The sequence below is a fragment of the Mangifera indica genome, chromosome 9 (genome assembly GCF_011075055.1).
Source record: "Mangifera indica cultivar Alphonso chromosome 9, CATAS_Mindica_2.1, whole genome shotgun sequence".
Taxonomy (NCBI): domain Eukaryota; kingdom Viridiplantae; phylum Streptophyta; class Magnoliopsida; order Sapindales; family Anacardiaceae; genus Mangifera; species Mangifera indica.
The window spans coordinates 13,381,590-13,405,929 of NC_058145.1; the positions used below are offsets into that span (position 1 = coordinate 13,381,590).

The 24,340-nt window shown below is 35.0% G+C and overlaps 5 protein-coding genes across 5 annotated transcripts; 3 read left to right on the forward strand and 2 right to left on the reverse strand.

The window, feature by feature from the left end:
- Positions 1 to 700: 700 nt before the first annotated feature.
- LOC123225869 lies at positions 701 to 4,773 on the forward strand. Its single transcript, XM_044650180.1, has 3 exons — positions 701 to 1,567; positions 2,748 to 3,520; positions 4,404 to 4,773. The coding sequence occupies exons 1-3, from the start codon at positions 857 to 859 to the stop codon at positions 4,582 to 4,584; spliced, it is 1,665 nt and encodes a 554-aa protein (XP_044506115.1). The 5' UTR covers positions 701 to 856; the 3' UTR covers positions 4,585 to 4,773.
- Positions 4,774 to 10,520: 5,747 nt separating this feature from the next.
- LOC123226391 (vicilin-like seed storage protein At2g28490) lies at positions 10,521 to 12,471 on the forward strand. The gene is made up of 5 exons (XM_044650903.1): positions 10,521 to 10,877; positions 10,985 to 11,166; positions 11,245 to 11,325; positions 11,420 to 11,815; positions 11,897 to 12,471. The coding sequence occupies exons 1-5, from the start codon at positions 10,523 to 10,525 to the stop codon at positions 12,377 to 12,379; spliced, it is 1,497 nt and encodes a 498-aa protein (XP_044506838.1). The 5' UTR covers positions 10,521 to 10,522; the 3' UTR covers positions 12,380 to 12,471.
- A 1,492-nt stretch (positions 12,472 to 13,963) lies between these two features.
- Positions 13,964 to 16,265, reverse strand: LOC123225906 (elongation factor 1-alpha-like). Its single transcript, XM_044650266.1, has 3 exons — positions 16,114 to 16,265; positions 15,199 to 15,673; positions 13,964 to 15,114 (listed from the first exon to the last, which is right to left on the reverse strand). Exons 2-3 carry the CDS (start codon positions 15,658 to 15,660, stop codon positions 14,233 to 14,235), a joined length of 1,344 nt encoding a protein of 447 aa, XP_044506201.1. The 5' UTR covers positions 15,661 to 15,673; positions 16,114 to 16,265; the 3' UTR covers positions 13,964 to 14,232.
- A 1,409-nt stretch (positions 16,266 to 17,674) lies between these two features.
- LOC123225909 (protein disulfide-isomerase 5-1-like) lies at positions 17,675 to 21,248 on the forward strand. The gene is made up of 5 exons (XM_044650268.1): positions 17,675 to 17,938; positions 18,314 to 18,372; positions 18,475 to 18,650; positions 20,617 to 20,722; positions 20,943 to 21,248. Exons 1-4 carry the CDS (start codon positions 17,813 to 17,815, stop codon positions 20,709 to 20,711), a joined length of 456 nt encoding a protein of 151 aa, XP_044506203.1. The 5' UTR covers positions 17,675 to 17,812; the 3' UTR covers positions 20,712 to 20,722; positions 20,943 to 21,248.
- A 297-nt stretch (positions 21,249 to 21,545) lies between these two features.
- Positions 21,546 to 23,950, reverse strand: LOC123225907 (elongation factor 1-alpha-like). Its single transcript, XM_044650267.1, has 3 exons — positions 23,796 to 23,950; positions 22,785 to 23,267; positions 21,546 to 22,664 (listed from the first exon to the last, which is right to left on the reverse strand). Exons 2-3 carry the CDS (start codon positions 23,244 to 23,246, stop codon positions 21,783 to 21,785), a joined length of 1,344 nt encoding a protein of 447 aa, XP_044506202.1. The 5' UTR covers positions 23,247 to 23,267; positions 23,796 to 23,950; the 3' UTR covers positions 21,546 to 21,782.
- Positions 23,951 to 24,340: the final 390 nt, after the last annotated feature.

Sequence of the window (24,340 nt, forward strand, 5' to 3'; positions counted from 1 at the left end):
TATACTCATTATTTATATCTATAATATTACTCATACAAAAGCAAACCCCTTTCCATGATAACATCCTCAAGCAATCTCGACCATGAAATCCAAATTCTTCCCTTTTTCTTTATTTTGCGAGGAAGTAAAATTTTGGGTAACAAGTGATGGAAACCATTACAATTTGAGTTTATCTTCTTCCTCTTCAACATCAAATTTACCATACACTCAGTATAAATTTCACATATTTTTCTTTTTTGATATAAAATGAACTAAAATCTTCAATAAAATTAAAAAAGTTATTGTATTGAAAATAAATTTAAAGAATATAAATACTAAACATTTATTATAAATATTTATTATATGTTTAATACTAAAATTTTTAATATTTATAAAAAAATATTTTTATAATTTGAAATAAAATTTTGGCTTTTTTCATAAAATTTTTATGAATTTAAAAGGAAAATATTAAAAACTAATACATAAATACATTAAAATAATATAAACAAAAAAATTAATATTAGTAAATAATTCACGATCAATCCGCATCTATAATAATGGGTTATGATTTTATAAATTATTATTATTTATATAACTCCAGTCCTTTTCAATATACATTAGTTATACGTATATACATACTGATCAGATACACTCCAACCCAATCCACCCGTTTGCCCGATCTGTTTGTATCGGATAAATCAAAATTTCATTTCATGAACGTAATAAAACTTGAAGTTCTATTGCTCTACAGCGGCCCTTTAATTTTGACTTCCGCGACACTCCAAAGCATCAATTTTCGCGTTTCCCTCTCGTTGTCTCCACTCTTCCTCACCGTCCATTTAACCTTTGCGCGTCAGCTTCCACTGCTTGAAAATCAATGGCAACTGCCAAAGACACAGATGACCTTCCTTCTTTACTCGCAGAACAGCGCGTGGAGCTCATGGCTGCTCAATCCCTAGAATCCGACCTCGATTATGCCTTCCGTCTCCAACTTGAAGAAGCAATCTCTGCTTCTCTCACTCTTGCCCCCTCCACCTCAGCCTCCACGTCATCAGCACTGCCGCAACTACCCCTAGACGATGTCGGTTCTACCATCGCCTCGCTCCAGTCCGAAGAACTCGAGAAGATGGAGCGAGAACTCGGCGATTACGAACGAGCGAAACTGGAGATACGCAAAACAAGTGAAGCTATTCGTCGTGCTGCTCACGATCAGAAATTCGCTATGGAACTTTCCAGGATGCCGGAGGACGAGTGGCAAAATTGGGGCGATAATTTCGAGAAACCGTTCGGCGAAGGATGTTCAGGAAGTCAGGCTGCACGTGACGATAATATATTTAGCCTTTATTTTAAGGGATTGGTGAGTGAAGAGAGGATGGATGACAAAAAAGTTGTGTTATGTGGGATTGGTATAGAGATATGCGATCCTTCGGGTCATGTGATTTTCCCGTTTCAGAAGCCTGTGATTGGTGGCGTGATGAGCAAGAATGCTGCTGAAGCCAAGGCTTTGATTGAAGGACTTAATTTTGCTATATCTTTAGAGCTCGACCGTGTTCGTATCTACTGTGATTGTTATCCTTTGTATCAATTTGTAAGTCATTCATTTCTTTCTTATTGAATTTTATTGCATTACAAAATTGATCATATAATTCTCCCTGCTTCGGTGTAGAAAATACAAAAGGAAAAAAAACGGATGTTAGTTGGGGCACGATTACAGAATTTTCAATATACTTGTATCTAATCCTAATAACGAACCAATTGCTGTTGTGTTTCTGGGGTTTGATAATGAGAGGAGAATCAAGATTTCTGTGGGGTGGTTGAGACTACCGTTCAGATTTTGTGGGGTTACTTATTAACTATTTACTTGTTTAAAGCTGTAGTTTGGTGTCTTGTTGATATTTGGTGTGTTTGAAAGTGTGAAATAAAGCAATTTATTCAAAGATCAGAACTTTTGAACGGCTATTAATGTGGGAAATTTGGTACAACTATGTCTTAGACTGATGTGTAGCCCAGTTCGGACTGGAGTTGAAAAGCATGTACCTAGTTGTTAGTGATCTGCAATATGTTCAACAATTATTGTTGCTTACTAAAGAGATGAAAACACTTGGCTTGGCATGGTAACTGGATTTCTTATTCTCACATTGCTTCCACTTCCAGTGCGGTGTCAAAATTTTATCTTTAATTAATTTAGGTTTATAGTTCTTTTGTCCAATTTGTTTTGCAATTTTTATATTTAGCACTTCTTTATGTAAAAGAAATTACAAAACGGAAGTATTGAGCTAGTTGGTCAATGAAGAAGCTTCTCTGAAGTCAATGGGTTACCTTTTTTAATCAATAAATTAAAATTGAAATAATTTCACATTTATGCACCATGTTGCCTTTTGGTTTGAGCCTTGTAATTTTGATTTTATCAGTTCATATATTATATCTAGTCAACTAATTAGGGTATTATGACAAGTAAGCTGATGTTAAAATTATCATGATACTGTGAAATGTGTTTTGTTGAACTCTGATGTTTCTATTTTTTTTCTTCATTTATATAATTCTTGAGTTTGCATGTTTGATCATTATATTGATAATGAAGATTCCGCAAAAAAGATTGTGATCTGTAATTAGATATAATCTAATAATTTTTTCAAAGTTCTTTGGTATTTTGTTATTTATTACCTCAATATATAGGTATTGTTATTAGATTTTAGAATCGTGGCTCTACATGTTGCTTTTCAATTACCCTGAGATAGATGTTGTTAGTATTTCATTTTGTAGTGCAGGTAACAGGAAGATGGTCACCAAAGCAACGGAAGGTTGCTGCGTTAGTCAATGAAGTGGCCTCTCTTCAAACAAAATTTAGGTACTGCAACACCTTTTATGTGGCACGTAATACTATGACAGGTGTCTTCAAACTTGCAAGAGCTGCGATAGATTCTCAAATCACAAGGCCTGTGGAGTTGAGCCGTGGCAAAACTGTTGATGAAACATGTGTTATCTGTTTGGAAGATACTGATGTTGGTCAAATGTTTTCCATTGAAGGATGCTTGCACCGGTACTGCTTTTCTTGTATGAAACAGCATGTGGAAGCAAAGTTGCGTCATGGAATGGTGCCTAAATGTCCTCATGAAGGTTGTAAATCTGAACTTAAAGTTGATAGCTGTAGAGAATTCTTGACACCTAAGTTACTTGAAATGCTGAATCAACGTATAAAAGAAGCTTCAATTCCTGCTACAGAGAAAGTTTATTGCCCAAATCCTAGGTGCTCAACATTAATGAGAAAAAGTGAGGTTTCAGAATATGCTAAAAATGCCTTTCGTGGTTCCAATCTGTTTGGAGCTGCAAAATGTGTGAAATGCGATGGCCTTTTCTGCATAAATTGCAAGGTTCCTTGGCATCGTAATATGAGTTGCACTGTTTACAAAAGGTTTAATCCCAATCCCCCTGTGGAGGATGTGAAGTTAAAGTCTCTTGCATCAAAAAATCTGTGGCGCCAATGTGTGAAGTGCAACCATATGATAGAACTTTCTGAAGGTTGTTACCATATGACTTGCAGGTACATTATTTATACTTACATGTTATCAATTACCATGCTTTTTAAGTAGAATTTATTTCTGACCAAAATTGAAAGAGGTTGCATACAAGGTGCCAAAGTTTCAAACTTAATGCATTAACGTTAAGTTTGTTCTATCATAAATATTGAATATCTTAACTTAGAGAATGAATGTTGTCTTTTTTCCTGTTGTGTGATATAACTTGCAAACTTGCATGTTGCTTATAAGCCCAAGGGTTTTTTTTATCTCTTATCTTTCTTTTTAAATTCCTGTTGTAACTTAACGTAAGGTAGATGAGATTGGATAAATTGTTGTCTGCATATTAAGCGGACAAGAGGAGAGAATCTTGACTCCTATCTGATGGATGCAGAATTATTATTTTAAAGGGGGTGTGAATGGGAATGTTGATTTTTCGTGAATGCTGGCCATTTCAGAACATACTCATTAATATTTTTGGCTTAAATGAAGATGTCCGGTTTGTTATTGAGAGCATGGCAAGATCTAGGTTTTCAGGATTCTGTTTACTATTTATGAAGACCCAATTTTAAGTATGCAAGAACAAAATGGTTAAGCAAGAATGCTGATCAAGTTGGAAAGGATCTAATTACTATTTACTTAGATGGAAGTGATGGTTCAAAATGGAGTTGAATGGCTAAAGGATAACATTTAGCCAAATATTCTTTTGGACCATATTTTGTGTAGCATATGGGCAGTCGTAAAATAAAGTATTTATAGATATGTGTTTTCTTTAGACTTTATCATGTTATATGTCTGCAACTTAGTTTTTGTTACTAACTTCCCATTTGATTGGAAGTTGAGAAATCAAGTTCTTTTGTATCTTTTTTAGGTATAATTTTACTTGTTCAATTTGCTTTGATTTTGCAGATGTGGATATGAGTTTTGTTATAACTGTGGAGCGGAGTGGAAGAACAAAAAGGCAACTTGTTCTTGTCCTCTTTGGGATGAGGATAATATCTTGTTTGATGACAGCGATGAAGAGTCTTTTGAAGAAGAGGAAGATGAAGATTATGAGTCATCCCTTGATTCTGATACAGACTGGTATTGAATGAAAAATAGCAAATGTCTTCTCTTCCTATCTTATGTTGTGATATCTCCCTTAAATTTTTTAGTACGAAGTCTAAAAGGTCGTTACTCGTTAAGATTGAACTTTAGTACCTCTTAGCTTGGGACTTTTTGCATGACATCTGCAATTCTCTCCTTTAACGTGTTAATAGTAATAGTCTCTTCTTTTGTATATTAGGTCACAGGATCAGAACCAAGCACTTTCTCTAGATCTAGCAGTTCGTGTTATCAGATTTTATTTGTGTCGTGTCAATTCGGGTATGGATGAGACCTTTAATCCTAATCTGATTTAAATTAAAATTTTATCAAAATTTCACAGTTTTTATCCAATTTGAACTATATTAAGTTTGACCTGACATGTCTCAAAATTGGGATTTCAATTGAGATGGTTAGTGTTTGGAAATGGTTATTTTGAGACATGTAAATTCTAAAATTTGGTGAATTTGTATTGAACTTGAACAGAGTTAGATAGAATTTAATCTGCTTACAGGTTTGTTGAATTTTTCAATAAATAAAAATGGGGTGTTGCCTGGACTGGAGTTCACTGGTAACTAGGAATCATGCAAATTACTGTTCCATTATTCACCAGAATTCAAAACAAGCATGTATTCATAGCTTGTTGGTTCACTGGAATTGGTTAACCGCTTGTCGGGAAGAAAATTTGTTTAAGTAATGTTGCTCATTTAATATGAGACTGAGTCTCATTATGACTTCTTGTTTGACAGGATGGATAAAACCAATGTTTTAAAAAAAGAATTGGGTTCAATTGTGAATTAATTTACAATCTAATTTGATTTATATATAAATATTAATTAATTTGAAATTTGATCAAATATAATAAATGTTTGATTTTTTTTAATTCATATAATAAAGTAATAACTATTTAATTAATATATTTAAAATTATGTTTTTCTCACTTTGTCTGTCCATTTCATGCAACGGAACGGAAGACACTCTTAAGGATTAAAATAAAAAAACAATAATAGGTGTAACACTATAACCTAGGGACAAAAAACACAGCTTTATGTGGGTTGGTCCACAAATTGATTGATCCACGCAATTTTTTATGAATCTTTTGTCTTGTGCGGTTTTTTCTGAGTTAGAGTGCAGCAAAAGAAATAACTGTTGATAAATAATAATAAATGTGCTTCTTCTATTCATGACTATTTTACTTTGACGTCGTCTATCTAATTCTGATATAAATTAGTCTACCCACCTCTTTCAACTACTAGGTTCATCCTTTTAAGTTGTAAGTATATTTTTTTCTTTGTGAAGAATATTTTAATCTTAATTTTTCTTTTAACATTGTAAATACATTCTCAATCAAAAAGGCAAACACAAAACATATTCTCTAGTTGCTATTTAACCACGGAAGGAGATCATTCTCCAAAGAGAACCTTTGAAAAGTCAAGAATGTCTACAATCTCAAACTCATGCTTAAACTCATAATAAAGCTTGACTCCTTTTACTTCTTTCTCTCTCTCTCTTTGGATAACATTTTCTTATTAAAAGGATAGTCTTTCACCTATTTACAAATTAGCCTTTCTTAATCTATGCAACACTTCTAGTTTAATAGGTTCTCTACTCTCTCTATCCCTCCTTTAACTACCCAAAAATACTTTAATTTTTCACACTGATTCCTCATTCCAAAGACCTTTCAAAAGCAACGATAGACCCTCGTTACAAAAACAAAGATACATAACATCATCTTCACCCACACACAAAATACATATTTAAATAAAGACAAAAAAATCAAAATAAATACAATTACATAAATATATAATTATATGTAATATATAAGAATTTATAATAACGTGATAAACATTTTTTCTCCTGAGTTATCATCTTTGATTAGTATTCTAATGATGAAAACGGTAGAAATATGAAATCTTAAAAACATATCATGTCATAGTTTAGATTGAAGTTGTAAAACTGTTTTAGTAATTATGATTGTCTTTTCTTAAAGAAATCAAGATGAGTATTTAATTGCACAAGAGCATAAGATGTTGTTGACGAATATCATGCATAATCAATTATGTAATAAAAAACAATGTGCCAAAAAGAATTGATTTAAAAATGCAAAGACACAAAGTTTAATGATTTCTAATTTTAGGTCGAAAAACTATGTTTCAAGTTAATTATCTTAATTTTAACGTTTTAGAGTTTTAAATATACAAAATGTGATAAAAAGTATTGGTATATATAAAACTTATCTTTATTATTTTTAAAATGGTCGAAACTAAATTAGTAACAAGATTATCTAGAAACACACTCGTAAACACCTCGATAGTTTTAGAATTGATCAAACTAGTTGAGTATATAAATTGCTTCCATAAAGGCAATTTGTTGCCACTTTCAATTGATGATACTTGTTCATTAACATTTTTATAGTTCATTCTGAATAAATTATTTTGTAATAACATTTTTTCAAATATTCGGATCAATTTAGATTATTTTTACGATCTGATTTAGTTTAGAATTATGTTTGTGTTGTCTCAACCTAGATGTTGCGTAAAAAAACTCAATTATAATCTTAATTTTTTCTATGGTATCATATCTTATGTATCAAATTAATGGAAAATTGCAAGGCTTGTGCCAATGCCACCAAAATTGAACGCCACCCAACTGTAGCAACGAAAAGGCCGTCGTCAGAGTGAGCAGCACTATTTCTAGCCAAACCTTTTCTTGTCGACCTTTTTCTTCTTGTTTTGTACACATCCTAGACTTATCAACCTTGCGTTATAGTCAAGTCAAGTCACCACTCCGCCACACAATCAATTTTAGTTTTATTGTAATATCTATAACACTTAAAATTTGATGATATTGTTTCTTTTTAGACAATTGCAAGCTCACTCTCTCGATGAAATTCTGTTGACACAGTAATCGAGATTCTACTATTGCTATTACTATTTCTATTACTATATGATGGGATCGAATGGAGATCACTGTCAATATCAGAATGCAAATTTTGTGGGCGACTCTGGAATGGCTAACCGTTACAGAAGAAACGAGAGCTTTTTGGATCATGCAACGGAGTTTGGGAAGGCTGTAATGGAGATGAGTGTGGAATTTGGGAAAGGGTGTAGGGATATTCTGTCGCAGAGTCTAGGAAGAGAAGATACGTATCTTGGAGGAAGATTCAGGAGAATTAAAGGGCCTTTGGCAAAATGTATTCTACAGGAAGCAACATCTCTGATCCATCCTTGGCCTAACTTGCAGGTGCAGCCATGTTTGCTCCGATGGTTAATCCCTATGATTCAATGATGACAAAGGAAGAGTAACGAGGAACCTGGGAGAAGTGGACGTGAAAACGTAAACTGATGTACTTTCTGGCTCGGAGGTTTCCTAGATTTCTTGTTTATTTCTACCACCAAACCTTCCTATCTGGAAAGCATGCTCGGATTGACAAGTGGCTGTCATTGTCCCTAGGAAAAAGGGTGAGTAACTTTTACAATAACCTGTGAATGAAGATTAGTGTTTTCTTGGTTTAATTGGATTCTAGAAGATGTTGGTCAACTAGAAACAATTTTTCGGCTGCTTTTCTTAGTCTAATATTACGATTTCTTGAAGCATCTGTGAAGCAGCCTTCTAAATTATTCGTTATATTTTTCATCTTTCTAGGATAGAGCTATGATAGAGGACCCAATCTATGAAGAATTCTAGCAAAGGGATGTGGAAGAATCAGTTCGGCAGGGAAATGCAAAACCCTTTGTGGAGGAAGCTGTACTGCAGGTGTCGAATTGTGGTTTCAGACTCGCAGATCTCAAACTGCAGAAGAAACAGTGAGGGAGAGGTATCCTGAATTGGCTTAAGTTTATGCTTAATGGAGATTTGGGGGAGTATACAGGTTTCCTTGGCCCAATACACATATGGCAGGTCTGTGTATCTTCTTTCTTTAGTTCCTCTTTCAGCTTCTAAATACTTTCCATAATTCAGCTTTTATTTCAGCTACTAGAGACCTTAGCTTCCTGGGCCTCAATTTTCCTACTACTTATAGTTGTATACTTGCTAATCTTTTAGGCTCCATCAGTTCCCTAAAATAAATGATGGTTGCTTTTGCATTTACCTTCTTTGTCACATTTCAAGGTGATGGCATCAATCATTTCTAGAAAATTAAAAATATGGTGCTTAATTAGGGCACTAATAATGATTGTTGAAGCAACCACTGATGAAATTGTTCCGATGGAGTTTTAGAATTGTACATAATAGGAGTACAGCTGATTGTTGTTTTTGGCGAACTTAAGACTTATGAAATAATTTTTTGGCCTGGAAATTACACTACATAGAGTCTCTATGTAATAGTTTTCTTATTTGGAACTTATTGATTACTGTCAATGAAAGATTAAATTAATAGATCTATAATTTCTCCAATGATATGCAGGGGATGGATGATAGGGTGGTTCCTCCTTTGATGACTGATTTTGTACACCGGATTCTACCAGGGGCTGCTGTGCATAAGCTCCCATACGAGGGCCATTTCACTTATTTCTATTTTTGTGATGAATGCCACAGACAAATATTCACTACACTTTTTGGAACCCCGCAAGGTCCAATTAACAATACCACAGAAACCATAGAAGCAGATCAAACTCTTACCGAAGTTGATAGAGAGGAACTGCAAGAGGTGAACCTTGCTGATTCTACCACAGACTGAAGTCATCTCTTTTCTTTTGTGTGATAGAAATTATGTTGTATATACCACAGGTCTGCTCCCTTACTCCTATAGCAGAAATATACACACGTGGGTAGGTGCGTATGCTGACACTTCTGCTGGAGATGATATCCAAATTAGAAATCAATAAATCTATATGTATTTGTATTCATTTGATACACAAATGATTTATCATCATATGATGAATGATTTTAAATAAAAAATAAAATAACACTCAATCATATAATGATACATCATCTGTGTGTCTAATTATGTATTCAAAAGTGTGTACACATAATATTGTTCATTAGAAATATATTATAAAAGTTGGTTATTTTGGTTCTCAATAGTTCACCATCAAGTTAGTGGCTTTTCATAACTGCATATCACATTCTTGTTCCAACATACAAGGCTTCATTTTCCTATGTTCATTCTAGCAGTCTTTCAGTTGATGTTCATCCATATTAATGGTTTTGAAAGAATATCACATTCTTTATTAATAATCTTTGATTGTTGAAAAACACCACTGGACTTCCGCCTTTTTTTTAATTCGCATCAATTTTTAGAAGGCAAGATTTTGCACTTGCTTTCATGACATTAAAATATTCTACCCGTTATTACTTGGATCATAAAGAATTCCAGGAAACAAACAGAAAAAAATGCTGCAACATCAAACACTTTGTTCCTTTGCAATTGAGGATCACTTCTTCCACTTAACCCTTCAAGCAAACCGAATTGATGACCAAGATTATTCCTCCCATGCAAATTTAAGACCAACTTCAACGTCTTCATCGACAGCCCTGAATTTTGGCAACATAGAATGAAGGCATTGGCTGATCGAAAATGGTCTGATAGGCGGTTTCAAATTAGTGACTGGGCTTATGTTAAGCTGCAAACATGCACCATGGAAACCAAAAATTGCAGACTAAATATTTTGGTCCTTTTCAGGTACAGGATATTAAATTAATTAATTTCTCTTAATAAAATTCATTATTAATTTTTTAATCAATTCCTACTTATTTTAGGACTTAAACAGATTATGAAGGCAATGACTAAAACTGTAGGATAATTCAAAGGAAGAGAAAATGATGGATCTTGTAGCAAGACTTTGTCACACACTGATCGCATATTTCTCACCAGATACTCAACTGTGTATCTGCATGAAACACACTTGTCACTTTCAACTCTTCTCCTCCCTTCTTTATAAACACCTACCACCTTTACATTCCCACTGCACTAAACGCAATTTCATCAAAATAACTGTTAAGCAATGAGAAATCTGCTCACTCTTTTGCTGCTGGTGCTGGTTTTCAGTTATGGACTGACCCTGACAATAGGATATAGAGACGAAGATGAAGACTGGAAACTAGAAAGGGAATGGGAGAGAGAGGAGAGGGGTGGTGATGAAGATGAAGATGAAAGATTAGGTCGTGGAGAGGAAAGTTTCTTGTTGCAAGACGCCAAGCAAGTGGTGAAGACTGAGGCAGGAGATGTGCGTGTGGTAAGAAGTATTGGAGGAAGGATTGTGGACAGGCCGATGCACATTGGGTTCATTTCTATGGAGCCTAAGAGTCTCTTCATTCCTCAGTATATTGACTCCAGTTTGATCCTTTTCGTTCGCAGAGGTATACATTCTTTATATACCTTCCTTTTCAGCCAAGAAATGGTTGGCCAAATGTACAAAGTAAAGGCTGCTGATGAGAAATTTATATATATGTGAAACTTGTTGCAGGAGAAGCCAGAATTGGATGGGTCCACAAAGACGAGCTGGTGGAAAAGACCTTGAAGGTTGGTGACCTGTACCGGATTCGGGCCGGTTCAGCATTCTATTTGATGAACACAGAGGAAGGACAGAAGCTTCATATCATTTGCAGCATTGACCCATCTGAGAGCTTAGGATTGAGAGCTTTCCAGGTACAAAAAATTACTTAAAATAAGCTCATTAATCACATAACACTATAATCTCTCTGATACATTTTGTTTGATCTGCAGTCTTTCTTCATTGGTGGAGGATCAAATCCCACATCAATTCTAGCTGGATTCGGCCATGAAACACTTTCAAATGCTTTTAATGTAAGCCAATAAATTTTTTTCGTAGCAACTATTTCACTTATTTGGGGTAACTTCTATTCTTAAATGAGATTAAATGTGCCGAATTTCATCACAGGTCACCGCCGACGAAGTGGAGGATATATTAAACCGGCAACAAGAGGGTCCAATCGTGTACATATCCGATTCTCATGCACCAAGCATGTGGTCAAAATTCTTGCAACTGAAAGAGCAAGAGAGACTACATCACCTAAAGAGATTGGCAGAGTCACAGCAAGAGCCACAACAAGAAGACCAAAAAACATGGTCGTGGAGGAAACTCTTGAACTCGGTATTCAGAGCCGAAGATAGGAAGGAAACCAGAGCAACTAATGGACATAAAGGCGCATACAACATCTATAACAGACGCCCCCATTTCAAGAACAACTATGGATGGAGTATTGCTCTGGATGAATCTGATTATAAACCCCTTAAACATTCTGGCATCGGCGTTTATCTTGTTAATCTCACAGCGGTAATCAGTTTCTCTCATTATTGAGAAATTCAGGTAGCATGGTAATGAATATTACAGTTTAATTGATTCTTTCTATTGCAGGGATCGATGATGGCACCACATGTGAATCCAACTGCTACTGAATATGGGGTTGTACTTAGAGGAATGGGAAGAATTCAAATAGTGTATCCAAACGGAAGCTCAGCTTTGGACGCAAAAGTGAAAGAAGGCGATGTGTTTTGGGTGCCGAGGTACTTTGCATTCTGTCAGATAGCATTAACGGGGCCGTTTGAGTTCTTTGGATTCACAACCTCAGCCCGGAAGAACAGGCCACAATTCCTCGTAGGTGCAAGCTCACTTCTTCGGACGCTGCCCAACCCTGAGCTTGCGGCATCTTTCGGCGTGAGCGAGGATCGGATTAAACAGTTCACCAATGCACAACGTGAAGCTGTTATATTGCCTACGGCAGCTGCAGCAGCACCGGAGAAGACGGATAAGTATGAAAATAAAATGGCGGGCAAGTTTGAGAAGGTGCCACATGTGATCAGGAGCTTCGGTAATGACTTGATCCTGGGGTTTGATTAAGGAAGTTGAAGGTGAATAAGATGATCATCGGCTTCTTCTGTAGTTGATCTTGAATTTCCAATTGTGAATAAAGTGGAGTACTTTTTTTTCCCTATATTTCTGTTTTTATTTAAGTATACAGATAATATGATATTTTGTGATTAAATTATTTTAAATTAAAGATAAATTAATGGTAATCACATAATAATATATAATTTATATACTTAAATTATATATTAAAAATAAATACATATAATATTATTTATTTGATAACGTATATTCCCAGCCATGGAATAAGAAAAAATGTCACAAAAATCTAAAACCCTTTTGCCCTGGATGCTCCTTTTTCCATATCCTTCCTGCTATTATTGCTATTAGGAAAAAGATTTCTAGGACCCGGAAAATTAAAAAATTATATGTTGTACCAGAAGTAGATGTTTTTACTGTTGTAATACTTGCCAGGCCATGGATATGAGGGACTCTTTGCAGCACAGTTCATTTATGAAGAGAGAAAATATGCATACACAAAGGACTACCCAGTAATAAAAGGGCAACTTATACCTCATGTGGTTGACTTGTGACTTTTATTTGTCACTGTGATGTAGCCGTGTGGCTTCAGTGTAACTTTTCTTCACCTTATTTACTTCAACATGCCACCAAAGGGTGGAAGATGCTCCAGCGTAGAACCGCTGGGTACTGTTGAAAGATGGTAATGTCAGTAAACTGAACTGATAGATCCCCAAGATTTTATCAAAGAAAATTGGGGAAATTTAAAAGAGAATTAGAATTGAAGAAGGAATTGAACATTTTGAGGAGGTCAACTTCAAAATTGGCTAAAACCTTTTAATTATATTTTCATTACTTGATTGAAAAATAACTAAAACACATTCAATAAAATTATATATATACACTTTTAATACACAAATATATACACACATAGATATAATATTGTGTAATTAAATGATTATAAATTAATAATAAAATAATACCTAATCATATAATATCAAATCTATATGTATGCATATTTATGTACAAAAAATGAATACAAAATATTATTCAAAGACATTATGGTCAATTAGCATTTGTATTGCTTAGTTAATTTGAAATTATAATAAAAGAAATAAACAATAAAAGAAAATATAATAATTCTATTATAATCAAAATAAATCAAATTAATCCGTAATCAAATTAGAAAATCTTAACAATAGAATTCAAATCCCTAAAATTAAGAAACACCCCGTGGACAGAAATTATGCAGGAGACAGATTGTCAGGAGGATGCTACGCCCATTCATGCCGTGGTTGTAGTAAAATTATATAACAGAAATCCCCTGTGAAAAGCCCAGTTATGAGCTCAGAAAGAGCAGGATAATGCATACTTTTACTAAGATCCAGTTTGGAGCGCTAATTAGATGATTAAAATGTCATTAAACTAGTCCATCCATCACTGTCAGTTATCGAGGACTGATTTACGAACAAAGCAGAAGCACCTTATCAAAAGATAGGTGTACCCCACCAGCTTTTACAGCCATAGGCAGATAATGAATTTGGACAAGCTTCGAGGACTCCAGCTCCTGCCTATAACAAAACTAACTACATTTAGACATGCATAACATTAACTATTCAATTGAATCCATAAGGTTTTCACATGGGGGATTGATGACTAACTCATTTTAAAGATATAGAAACGAATCAAGAAACAGGAAAAACCCGACTAACATTCCATCACTGCCAGCGGAGCGCCCAGATAATGACCAACTGCTCAACTTTAGCGGTATTGTAATGGATGCATATAAAAGCTGTCCAGCGTCCACATAAATAAGAAATCAAACATCACAGAAAATAAGCCTAGCTACGGTAGACCTCCAAAACACCTCACTTCTTCTTGACAGCAGACTTGGTGACCTTGGCACCTGTCGGGTCTTTCTTGTCAACACTTTTAATGACACCAACAGCAACCGTCTGTCGCATGTCCCTAACAGCAAAACGACCAAGGGGTGGGTACCCCGAGAAAGTTTCAACAACCATGGGCTTGGTGGGAATCATCTTAACAAATCCAGCATCACCATTTTTCAAGAACTTGGGCTCCTTCTCAAGCTCCTTGCCAGATCGTCTGTCAATCTTGGTCAATATCTCAGCAAACTTGACAGCAATGTGAGAAGTGTGGCAGTCAAGCACTGGGGCATATCCATTACCAATCTGGCCAGGGTGGTTCATGATGATGACCTGAGAGGTGAAGTTAGCAGCCTCCTTCGCAGGATCATCCTTGGAGTTAGATGCAACGAAACCACGCTTGAGATCCTTGACAGCAACATTCTTTACATTGAAACCAACATTGTCTCCAGGAAGAGCCTCCTGGAGAGCTTCGTGGTGCATCTCAACAGACTTAACTTCAGTGGTCAGTCCAGATGGGCCAAATGTAACAACCATACCGGGCTTGAGGACACCAGTTTCCACACGACCCACAGGAACAGTTCCAATACCACCAATCTTGTACACATCCTGAAGTGGCAGACGGAGAGGCTTGTCTGAGGGCCTCTTGGGCTCATTGATTTGATCAAGAGCCTCAAGCAGGGTTGGTCCCTTGTACCAGTCGAGGTTGGTAGACCTCTCAATCATGTTGTCACCCTCAAAGCCAGAGATGGGGACAAAGGGGATCTTCTCAGGGTTGTATCCAACCTTCTTGAGGTAGGAAGACACTTCCTTCACGATTTCATCATACCTTGCCTTGGAGTACTTGGGGGTCGTGGCATCCATCTAAAAACAAATAGCACCAAGTCAGCCTTAGTTCTAACCCAGACTAACATTTAGAGAGTAGCACAGATTAAGAATACAGTTAACCTTGTTACAGCAGCAAATCATCTGCTTGACACCAAGGGTAAAAGCAAGCAACGCATGCTCACGAGTCTGACCGTCCTTTGAAATACCGGCTTCAAAACCACCAGTGGTGGAGTCAATGATAAGGACAGCACAGTCAGCCTGTGAGGTGCCAGTGATCATGTTCTTGATAAAGTCACGATGACCAGGAGCATCAATGACAGTGCAGTAGTACTTGGTGGTCTCAAACTTCCATAGGGCAATATCAATGGTGATACCACGCTCACGCTCAGCCTTGAGCTTGTCAAGCACCCAGGCATACTTGAATGACCTCTTGTTCATCTCAGCAGCCTCCTTCTCAAACCTCTCAATGACACGCTTGTCAATACCTCCAAGCTTGTAGATCAAGTGCCCAGTAGTGGTTGACTTTCCAGAATCGACATGGCCAATGACCACAATGTTGATGTGAACCTTCTCCTTACCCATTTTATAACAAAAGCTGAAACAAAATACAAGCCATCAATACGTGGTTTCTAATAAGAAATAAAACATGCAAATAACCAAATAACAAATAAAAATTCTAAAAGTTAACCAATAGCGAAGAATAGTTCATTTAATTTTATTCGACAACATCTTATCAAACCATTAAGAGACACAGATATATCAATATCTCAATACCAAACAACAGTTTAGCACCTAAAATAAAATTAAGTTAAACGCGATATACATTTGAATACAGATTCCAGCAAGTTATAGTTGAATCACGAAGCAGAATTAACCACAAGAAACAAAACTAACATATATGGAAATTCTAAGATATTAACTCGTTTTTAGATACCATAGATATTCAAATCGAAAGCTAGATTTGATTATAATAAAAACGCCACATGTAAAAGATCAGAACTATAATATAAACGAAGGTAATAAGAAGATCTAAACCTCAGAATGAAAGTTGCAAAGGATCTCTCTCGCCGCCTAAATCTTGACGAATCGGACAGACAGTGCAGAAGGGCCGAATGCAATGAAGAGTTCGATTTTTATAGCGAGATTGGGCAGAGTGATGTAAGGAATTTAGGGTTTTACTCTGCGCCGTTGGATTTTTGAGATACGATCGAACGGTTCAAAATATCTGGCTGCCGTGTAACTCTGCATTTGTACTCTTGAAGGAGAGTTTAATTTTATTATTCCCACCGAGGTTTGTTGTAAACCAATGGTATCTGTTAATTTTTTTAAACTATAAACTTGTATCTATAAGATATTAAAATTAATTAAAATAATTAAATTTAAAAAAAAAATTATTTTTTAATTAATTATATATTAAAAAATAAAATATTTTTTAATTCAGAAAATTAATAATTTTTTTAGTATTAAATATTAAAAAATTATATTTTTTCTCTTAAATTTTTTTTTTTTCTCATCTCTTCTTCGATTGAATTCTCTCTCCCTCTCCTTTTTCTAACTTCTCTCCCTATTATTCCCTTTCTCAACACTAAAAATCATAAATCTCTAGACAAAACAAGAGACAAATCTCTTTCTTTGTCTAGAGATGAATATTATTTTTAAACGAACGTCATCTTTAGAGACAACCTTGTTTTCATCCAAAGATCAACGATTTTTTACATTGAGAAGGGAAAGGAAAGGGAGAGAGAAGCCAAAATAAGGGAAGAAAAGGGGAGAAAGAGAGAATCCGATTGAAGATAACATTGGAGAAAGGGAGAAAGCAAAGAAAGAAACTCTATTGGGGAAATATGATTTTCAAAATTTAATCTTGAAAAAATTATTAGTTTTTTAATTTTAAATAAAATATATATAATATTTTATTATTTTTAATATATTACTAGTTAAATAACGTTTTTACCTCTGAGACTAGCTATTTCAGTTAATTTTAACTATTTATAAGTAGGATTTAAAATTTTTAAAAATTAACGGATACCAATTTAGGTTTACAACAAACCAGATCGGAATAAGTCTTTTGGCTTTATTAATATTATTAAACTACACATATTGAATTGTTTGGCACGCGTATTTTTTATGATTATAACATACGATATAATATATTCCAAGCAAATTACCCAATTCAAATTTCCTTAATAAATACAAATTATTTTTTAAAAAAATCTTAAAATTGTATATTCAAAACTCGAAAGTTAAGCAACATTTCATAGTTCCCACAACATTTTTCTCATCCCACCTAAATGTTGATGAAACCGAGATTTGTAATCTTTTAAATTTAAAAAAGTTTATTTAATTACTTATTATCGATTTTTATTAATTTCCTAATAATGATTAATTAGTCATTTCAACAAAATTATAAAAGATCGGGAGGTGGCGGTTGATAGAGAGGAAAAGGAGAAGAAAAAGAAAAATAGAGTATTTATGGTAATTTTAATAAAAATAAGGATGTATTAGAATTAATATTTGTATTAAATTTAATGTGGTAAAAAGTCACGTGCAATGCACGTGTACAACAGGGTTTGGAGGGTTGGTCGGGTTTGCAACATTCTGAAACCGGGTTGAACGAGTCTAAACTCAGTAGATAGTGACTCGTATAGCATTGTTTAGGTTCAAGCTGAAGATCGAAGGTCTGTATTACACAGCCGACAATACGATCATTACAGAAGCCTCAAACCATCAAATTATGAGAACCCATAACAATCTATGTCTTAGTCTTACAGTTCTTATTCTTTTTCTTTCCCTTACATTAGCTATAAATCAAGCGGAATGCGAAGTTATAACGTTAACTCCTGACACTTTCTCTGACAAGGTAACAACTTGCTAGATCCGTTGTACCGTCTTTACCTTATTATTCTGATTGCTTTTTTCTTTTTCCATTATATTTAGATGGGAATATTTTTGTTTGGTTGTAAACGTTTTTGTATAGAAATGCTTTTAAGGTCTTCGAAAACGGTGATTTTTGATAATAGATTTTACGATAGTTCGTTAATGATACCATAGTTGTATGATGATTGTGCAATCAAAGACAATGGGGAAAATAAAGGTGATTCAGATAGAGATCTAACAAAGAGAAAAGGGAAGTGGGAAGGATTGTTTTAGTGGGTGATAAACAATATAAATATGTGGTTTAATACTTAATTGAAAAGTTTTTACATTTATTTTTAATTTTTCTGTCTCTGTGCAGGTGAAGGAAAAAGACACTGCATGGTTCGTGAAATTTTGTGTTCCTTGGTGTAAGCATTGGTAACTAGTCTCAACTTTGTGAATCTGTGATTAATTTAGGACTGATTTTGATGTGTGCCTTAATGTTTTCTGTGTACCAACAACTATGACAATGGGTTTCAGTAAGAATCTGGGGTCTTTATGGGAGGACTTGGGGAAGGCAATGGAAGGGAATGATGAAATAGAGGTTGGAGAAGTTGACTGTGGTGCAAGCAAATCTGTATGCACCAAAGTTGACATTCATTCCTATCCTACGTTCAAGGTCTTTTATGATGGAGAAGAAGTTGCAAAATACCAAGGTAAAGTTTAGGTTTCATTCATTGTTTGATGGTTTACTTATTTCATGGTATCCATAATTCATATTCACCATTCACTCTGATACATATTGTGAAATTGAACCTTTAGTTGTGGATGATCGTTAGTTGAATCTTTATTTGCATATGGTAGCTTTGTTTCTATTTAGATTACCTGGTTCTACAACTTATTTAAACCTGAGGTTATTTTAGGATCATTGCATTAGGTTTTAATAAAATGTTTGTGGTTTTAGTATCTGATTTGGATTGAAAATAAGGGTATTAAGAAGATCAAGTGATCTGACTCCAAAAAGTGACAATATAGCGTCCTGAGGGCCTGGAAGGAGAAGAGACTTTGAGGGATTAGAATACTTGTAATGTAGTCTAGAAAATCCTTTCTTAACATTGGATGATTATGGTTTGGTATTGCTAAAGAAACTTTACATTGGTGGATTATGTAAACCTTTTTGATCTTCTTTGTGAAAGCAGTTTGAGCCCCAAAGCTTATCTGCAAAAGCATTGTGAGTGCTTATATGCCATTTCAGTTTCATAAAAGCACAATAGATAGATGCACTAACTAGGGCACTTATAAAGGACACAACTGCTGTTTCTGTAACTGTTCTGTCAGCTAACTTGCACCCTTTTAAATCCATGATAGTGACAACTATATAGTTTGATAAATAAAAAGACTAAGACAGGTAAATTACCTTATTAAAAGACTCTTGCAACAGCAAAATTATTTGAGCATGAACCCAGGTGAAACAAATGCTAGGCTTCAGAAGCTGTCTCACCGTTGAGCTATGACTGACCTTTTGACGCCCCATTAGTTTGTTAATTCTGGTATGGTCTTGTTCTGTTTGGCTAAGCTATAATAAATTTCAAATTAAATGACCAGATAGAGTCAACTTGCACAAAGAACTCTCTCTCTCCATCTCTCCCTTTTTTTTCAAAGGAAGTGAAATGCCATCTTGAATATATATGAATAGATTGAGATACTTGACTTTGCTGGTGTTTCTTGTCTCATAGTGCATTTTGAAGAAACAATTATGCCCACTGCCATGTTGAATGCCACAGTGAAAAGTAGTTTATTTTTTAAAATTTTTTTTCATGTTACTTTATTCCGTCAAATTTTGTATTGTAGTTTATACTCCCTCTGAGAACATGTCAGCACATGTGATGGGAAAGGAAAAACTATTCTCTTTGTTTAAACTTCTCAAAAAAATTACACATAATTTAATTAGAACATAAAGAATCAGAGAACAATTAATGCAATGTTGGAAGAGGAGAGGTAGAGGTAGGGAAGTAACATAATGGAGTATGAAGTATGAAGTATGATATCTACTGGTTGCTGTTGATTTGGTAAAATTTTTAATTTTCCAGAACTGTTAATTGATGGTCAAGTAAAGAGGGATAATCTTTGTTTATAGTTGAAGAAAGGGTAGAATATAAAATTTCAATTATTTTCAACTCTTATGAATTAACAAAGTGGTCATCTTATCAATGATCTTAGATTTTGCTGAGTAGACAATCTGAGCTTTATCATTGCTTATATGTGGATGCTGCTCTGTTGTAGCAGTTAATTAAAAGGCAGATACACTACATTGCATGTATATCAACACAAATTGCTTTGATGGTGATTAAGACTATTTGATATCTCATCTGTTAATTGATAAGCATCTAATCTTTATAATCAATATCAGTATTAGTCTAAAAGATTTGGTTATCTATACTTTCTTTGGTTGCAATGCGAACATTATTAGATTATTATCTTGAATATGTGTCTGGAATTCATGTGCAGAAACTTTATATGAAAATCTTGTAGTTCTCCTTGTGTTATTTAAAATAGGAATAGCTAGGGATAACTTTCAAAGTATTTGTACAGGGAACTGCTGTGGTTAAACACTATTGTATGGATAAAATTGTGGAATATCATGGCTGAATAATCTTCATTTTCCCTTCTGCAAATGTTCAGGTCCAAGGGATGTTGAATCATTGAAAACATTTGTTCTGGAGGAAGCAGAGAAGGCTGCAATGAAAGCAGAGGTTGATAGTGATGCGGAGTTGTGATCATTTTTAAGGTATAAAGCAGCATTTCTTAATTTGCATTACCACTTGCAGCATAATGGAAGGTTAAAAGAAAATCTCTCTGAAGACTGAAAATTTTCTGTCTCAGTTTGCCTTCTTTCCATAATCTTTTCATTATTTATAGACCTTACTCTGGCACAGTGATTTCTCCGACCAAAAAGAATTTTAACCATCTGTTGTTGGATAATTCGGTGCTTTTTATTTTTGTTGCAGTTGTGGTACTTCGTAGTGAGACCAAGATACAGAGTAGCTCTCTCTAGCACAGCTCATAGACTCATTTTCCATGTCGTAGCTGGGTCATGAAGTCGTTAGTTATTGCAGGTCTCAGCAAAGTTGTTTGTGTTCACACCTTTTCAGACATTTTTATTTAATAGAATGGATGTAGTATAAAACTTAAAATTCATATTAGAAGAATGATCTTCTAATATAGGGTAATATGAAATTTATATAGATTCAGACTCTTAAATTGTGATTCTTCAAAAGTTTTTATTATTTGATATCAAAATTATCATTATATCATTTACTATCATTTAATATCAGAGTGATCATCATCATCATATTTTTCACTCATCATTTAATATCAGAGTGATCGTTATATTTTACATCGAAAGTGCTGATATCAACATTACAATGTTCACTTGTGGATGTTGATATATTAAGATCTTAAATATAAAATATAAAATTTTAATTTTACATTGAAAAATACAAACTTTCAATATAGAGAGGCTCCTATAGTAGAGAAATATTTTTTTAAGGAAAAGGGGTCAATAATTTAAAATATGAAGCATTATAAAATAAAATATAACACCATTTCCGGCATCCAAAATTAAAGTTTAAATTCAAAACCACTTTAAAAGTATCATAGAAAATCAAAGAAAAAAGGGAAAACGCCGACTTCCATCACACCAAATTGAGCACCCGGATAAAATCCAACTGCTCAAAGTGTAATGGAAGCATATGAACACTGTCCACAAAAACAACGTAATTAAACAAAACAGGTACATTAACAAAATTCAGAACATAAGCCTAGCTACAGTGGATCTTTAAAACACCTCACTTCTTCTTGGCAGCAGACTTGGTGACCTTGGCACCGGTTGGGTCCTTCTTCTCAACATTCTTGATGACACCAACAGCCACAGTCTGCCTCATATCCCTAACAGCAAAACGACCAAGAGGTGGGTACTCCGAGAAAGTCTCAACAACCATGGGCTTGGTGGGAATCATCTTAATCATTCCTGCATCACCATTCTTCAAAAACTTGGGCTCCTTCTCAAGCTCCTTGCCAGATCGTCTGTCAATCTTGGTCAAGATCTCAGCAAACTTGACAGCAATGTGGGAAGTGTGGCAGTCAAGCACTGGGGCATATCCGTTACCAATCTGGCCAGGGTGGTTCATGATGATGACCTGAGAGGTGAAGTTAGCAGCCTCCTTCGCAGGATCATCCTTGGAGTTAGATGCAACGAAACCACGCTTGAGATCCTTGACAGCAACATTCTTGACATTGAAACCAACATTGTCTCCAGGAAGAGCCTCCTGGAGAGCTTCGTGGTGCATCTCAACAGACTTAACTTCAGTGGACAGTCCAGATGGGCCAAATGTAACAACCATACCGGGCTTGAGGACACCAGTTTCCACACGACCCACAGGGACAGTTCCGATACCACCAATCTTGTACACATCCTGAAGTGGCAGACGAAGGGGCTTATCTGAGGGTCTCTTGGGCTCATTGATTTGATCAAGAGCCTCAAGTAGGGTTGGTCCCTTGTACCAGTCAAGGTTGGTGGACCTCTCAATCATGTTGTCACCCTCAAAACCAGAGATGGGGACAAAGGGGATCTTCTCAGGGTTGTAACCAACCTTCTTGAGGTAGGAAGACACTTCCTTCACAATTTCATCGTACCTTGCCTTGGAGTACTTCGGGGTTGTGGCATCCATCTAAGAACAAATAGCACCAAATCACCATTAGTTCCAACCCAGACTAACATTTAAAAAGTAACATAGATTAAGCAGAAAACAGTTTACAACCACATTGATTTAAACTCAAGTAAAGCTAACCTTGTTACAGCAGCATATCATCTGCTTGACACCAAGGGTAAAAGCAAGCAGGGCATGCTCACGAGTTTGACCATCCTTTGAAATACCAGCTTCAAAACCTCCAGTAGTGGAATCAATGATGAGGACAGCACAGTCAGCCTGTGAGGTACCAGTGATCATGTTCTTGATAAAGTCACGATGTCCAGGAGCATCAATAACAGTGCAGTAGTACTTCGTGGTCTCAAACTTCCACAGGGCAATATCAATGGTAATACCACGCTCACGCTCAGCCTTGAGCTTGTCAAGCACCCAGGCATACTTGAATGACCTCTTGTTCATTTCAGCAGCCTCCTTCTCAAACCTCTCAATAACACGCTTGTCAATACCTCCAAGCTTGTAGATCAAGTGCCCTGTGGTGGTCGACTTTCCAGAGTCGACATGACCAATGACCACAATGTTGATGTGAACCTTCTCCTTACCCATATTAAAGATTTGTAACAATAACTGTATCAACAGAACAAAAATACAAGTTCAAAAGTCAGAAAGTAACCCCTCAATCCAACCAATAACTGAAGAAGAAATCAAATCATACTAAAAATTAACCACATGATTAATGAAACAATTGGAATCCACTATTTCAATACCGATAATCCATGACAGGAATTTATTAGACTATGCCTTTTCATCGTATAAAGAGGATAACTAAATCAAAATCTCAATAGATAAGCCTTACGCATACAGATTCGAGCAAATTATATTTAAATAAACAAAAATTAAATTAATAACATATAATACGAAGGAAACACAAATAAAAAACACGCAATAAAAGACCACTAATCAAGAATGAAGATTATAAGATCTATATTCTAAGATACGAACTCACTTTTAGACAATAGACATCCAAATCCAAAACTAAAAGCACACATACAAAGTTGAATATACATCTACTAAATTTTACAACAAAACGAAGTGGCACTAACAAAAGATAAAAACTTCAATACAAGCTAAAGGAGGAGAGAGATAGATTTGCACCTTTCAGGAAAATAAATGAAATTGCTGTGAATCTCCCTCGCCGCCCTGACCTTAAGCAAGCAGAAAGAGAGCAGGCTTCGAAGAAGGGAAGGATGTGGCTTTATAAAGAGAGTGGCCAGAGTTCAGTATGGCCATTAGGGTTTTACTCTTCACCGTTGGATAACATAAACAAGATCCAACGGTTCAAAATATCAGCCTGCCGTCTGGGATAGATAGATAGTTGTCTTCTTACGAGTAGTTTGATTTGATTTGTAGATAAATCTCTTATTACCCACAAACATGGGATGGATAGATGTCCTATTATGAGTAAGCTTTTGAATTGTAGCCAATCTCTTATCATCTTCAATTAATGACAATTTTGATTTCAACGAGGACGATTTAACAAAAATGAAGAGTGCGTTAACAATTAGTTTTTTCCACAATGTTATATATGTATTTGTTGTGTCTATATCTGTGCAAAATTCATAATTATATATGTGTATATATATGTTTAGATAGATAGATTAACATCATAAATTCTCAATATAGTATCATCATCGGACAAT

Excerpts from the sequence above, each read along its gene's own strand:
- LOC123226391 (XM_044650903.1), top strand. The coding sequence starts at position 10,523 with ATGAGAAATCTGCTCACTCTTTTGCTGCTGGTGCTGGTTTTCAGTTAT. Across the intron at positions 10,878-10,984 it reads GATCCTTTTCGTTCGCAGAG|GAGAAGCCAGAATTGGATGG; the intron begins GTATACATTCTT and ends AACTTGTTGCAG. Across the intron at positions 11,816-11,896 it reads ATCTTGTTAATCTCACAGCG|GGATCGATGATGGCACCACA; the intron begins GTAATCAGTTTC and ends TTTCTATTGCAG.
- LOC123225869 (XM_044650180.1), top strand. The coding sequence starts at position 857 with ATGGCAACTGCCAAAGACACAGATGACCTTCCTTCTTTACTCGCAGAA. Across the intron at positions 1,568-2,747 it reads GTTATCCTTTGTATCAATTT|GTAACAGGAAGATGGTCACC; the intron begins GTAAGTCATTCA and ends TTTGTAGTGCAG. Across the intron at positions 3,521-4,403 it reads TGTTACCATATGACTTGCAG|ATGTGGATATGAGTTTTGTT; the intron begins GTACATTATTTA and ends TTGATTTTGCAG.
- LOC123225906 (XM_044650266.1), bottom strand. The coding sequence starts at position 15,660 with ATGGGTAAGGAGAAGGTTCACATCAACATTGTGGTCATTGGCCATGTC. Across the intron at positions 15,115-15,198 it reads TGATTTGCTGCTGTAACAAG|ATGGATGCCACGACCCCCAA; the intron begins GTTAACTGTATT and ends ATTTGTTTTTAG.
- LOC123225907 (XM_044650267.1), bottom strand. The coding sequence starts at position 23,246 with ATGGGTAAGGAGAAGGTTCACATCAACATTGTGGTCATTGGTCATGTC. Across the intron at positions 22,665-22,784 it reads TGATATGCTGCTGTAACAAG|ATGGATGCCACAACCCCGAA; the intron begins GTTAGCTTTACT and ends ATTTGTTCTTAG.
- LOC123225909 (XM_044650268.1), top strand. The coding sequence starts at position 17,813 with ATGAGAACCCATAACAATCTATGTCTTAGTCTTACAGTTCTTATTCTT. Across the intron at positions 18,373-18,474 it reads GTTCCTTGGTGTAAGCATTG|TAAGAATCTGGGGTCTTTAT; the intron begins GTAACTAGTCTC and ends AATGGGTTTCAG. Across the intron at positions 18,651-20,616 it reads AGAAGTTGCAAAATACCAAG|GTCCAAGGGATGTTGAATCA; the intron begins GTAAAGTTTAGG and ends GCAAATGTTCAG.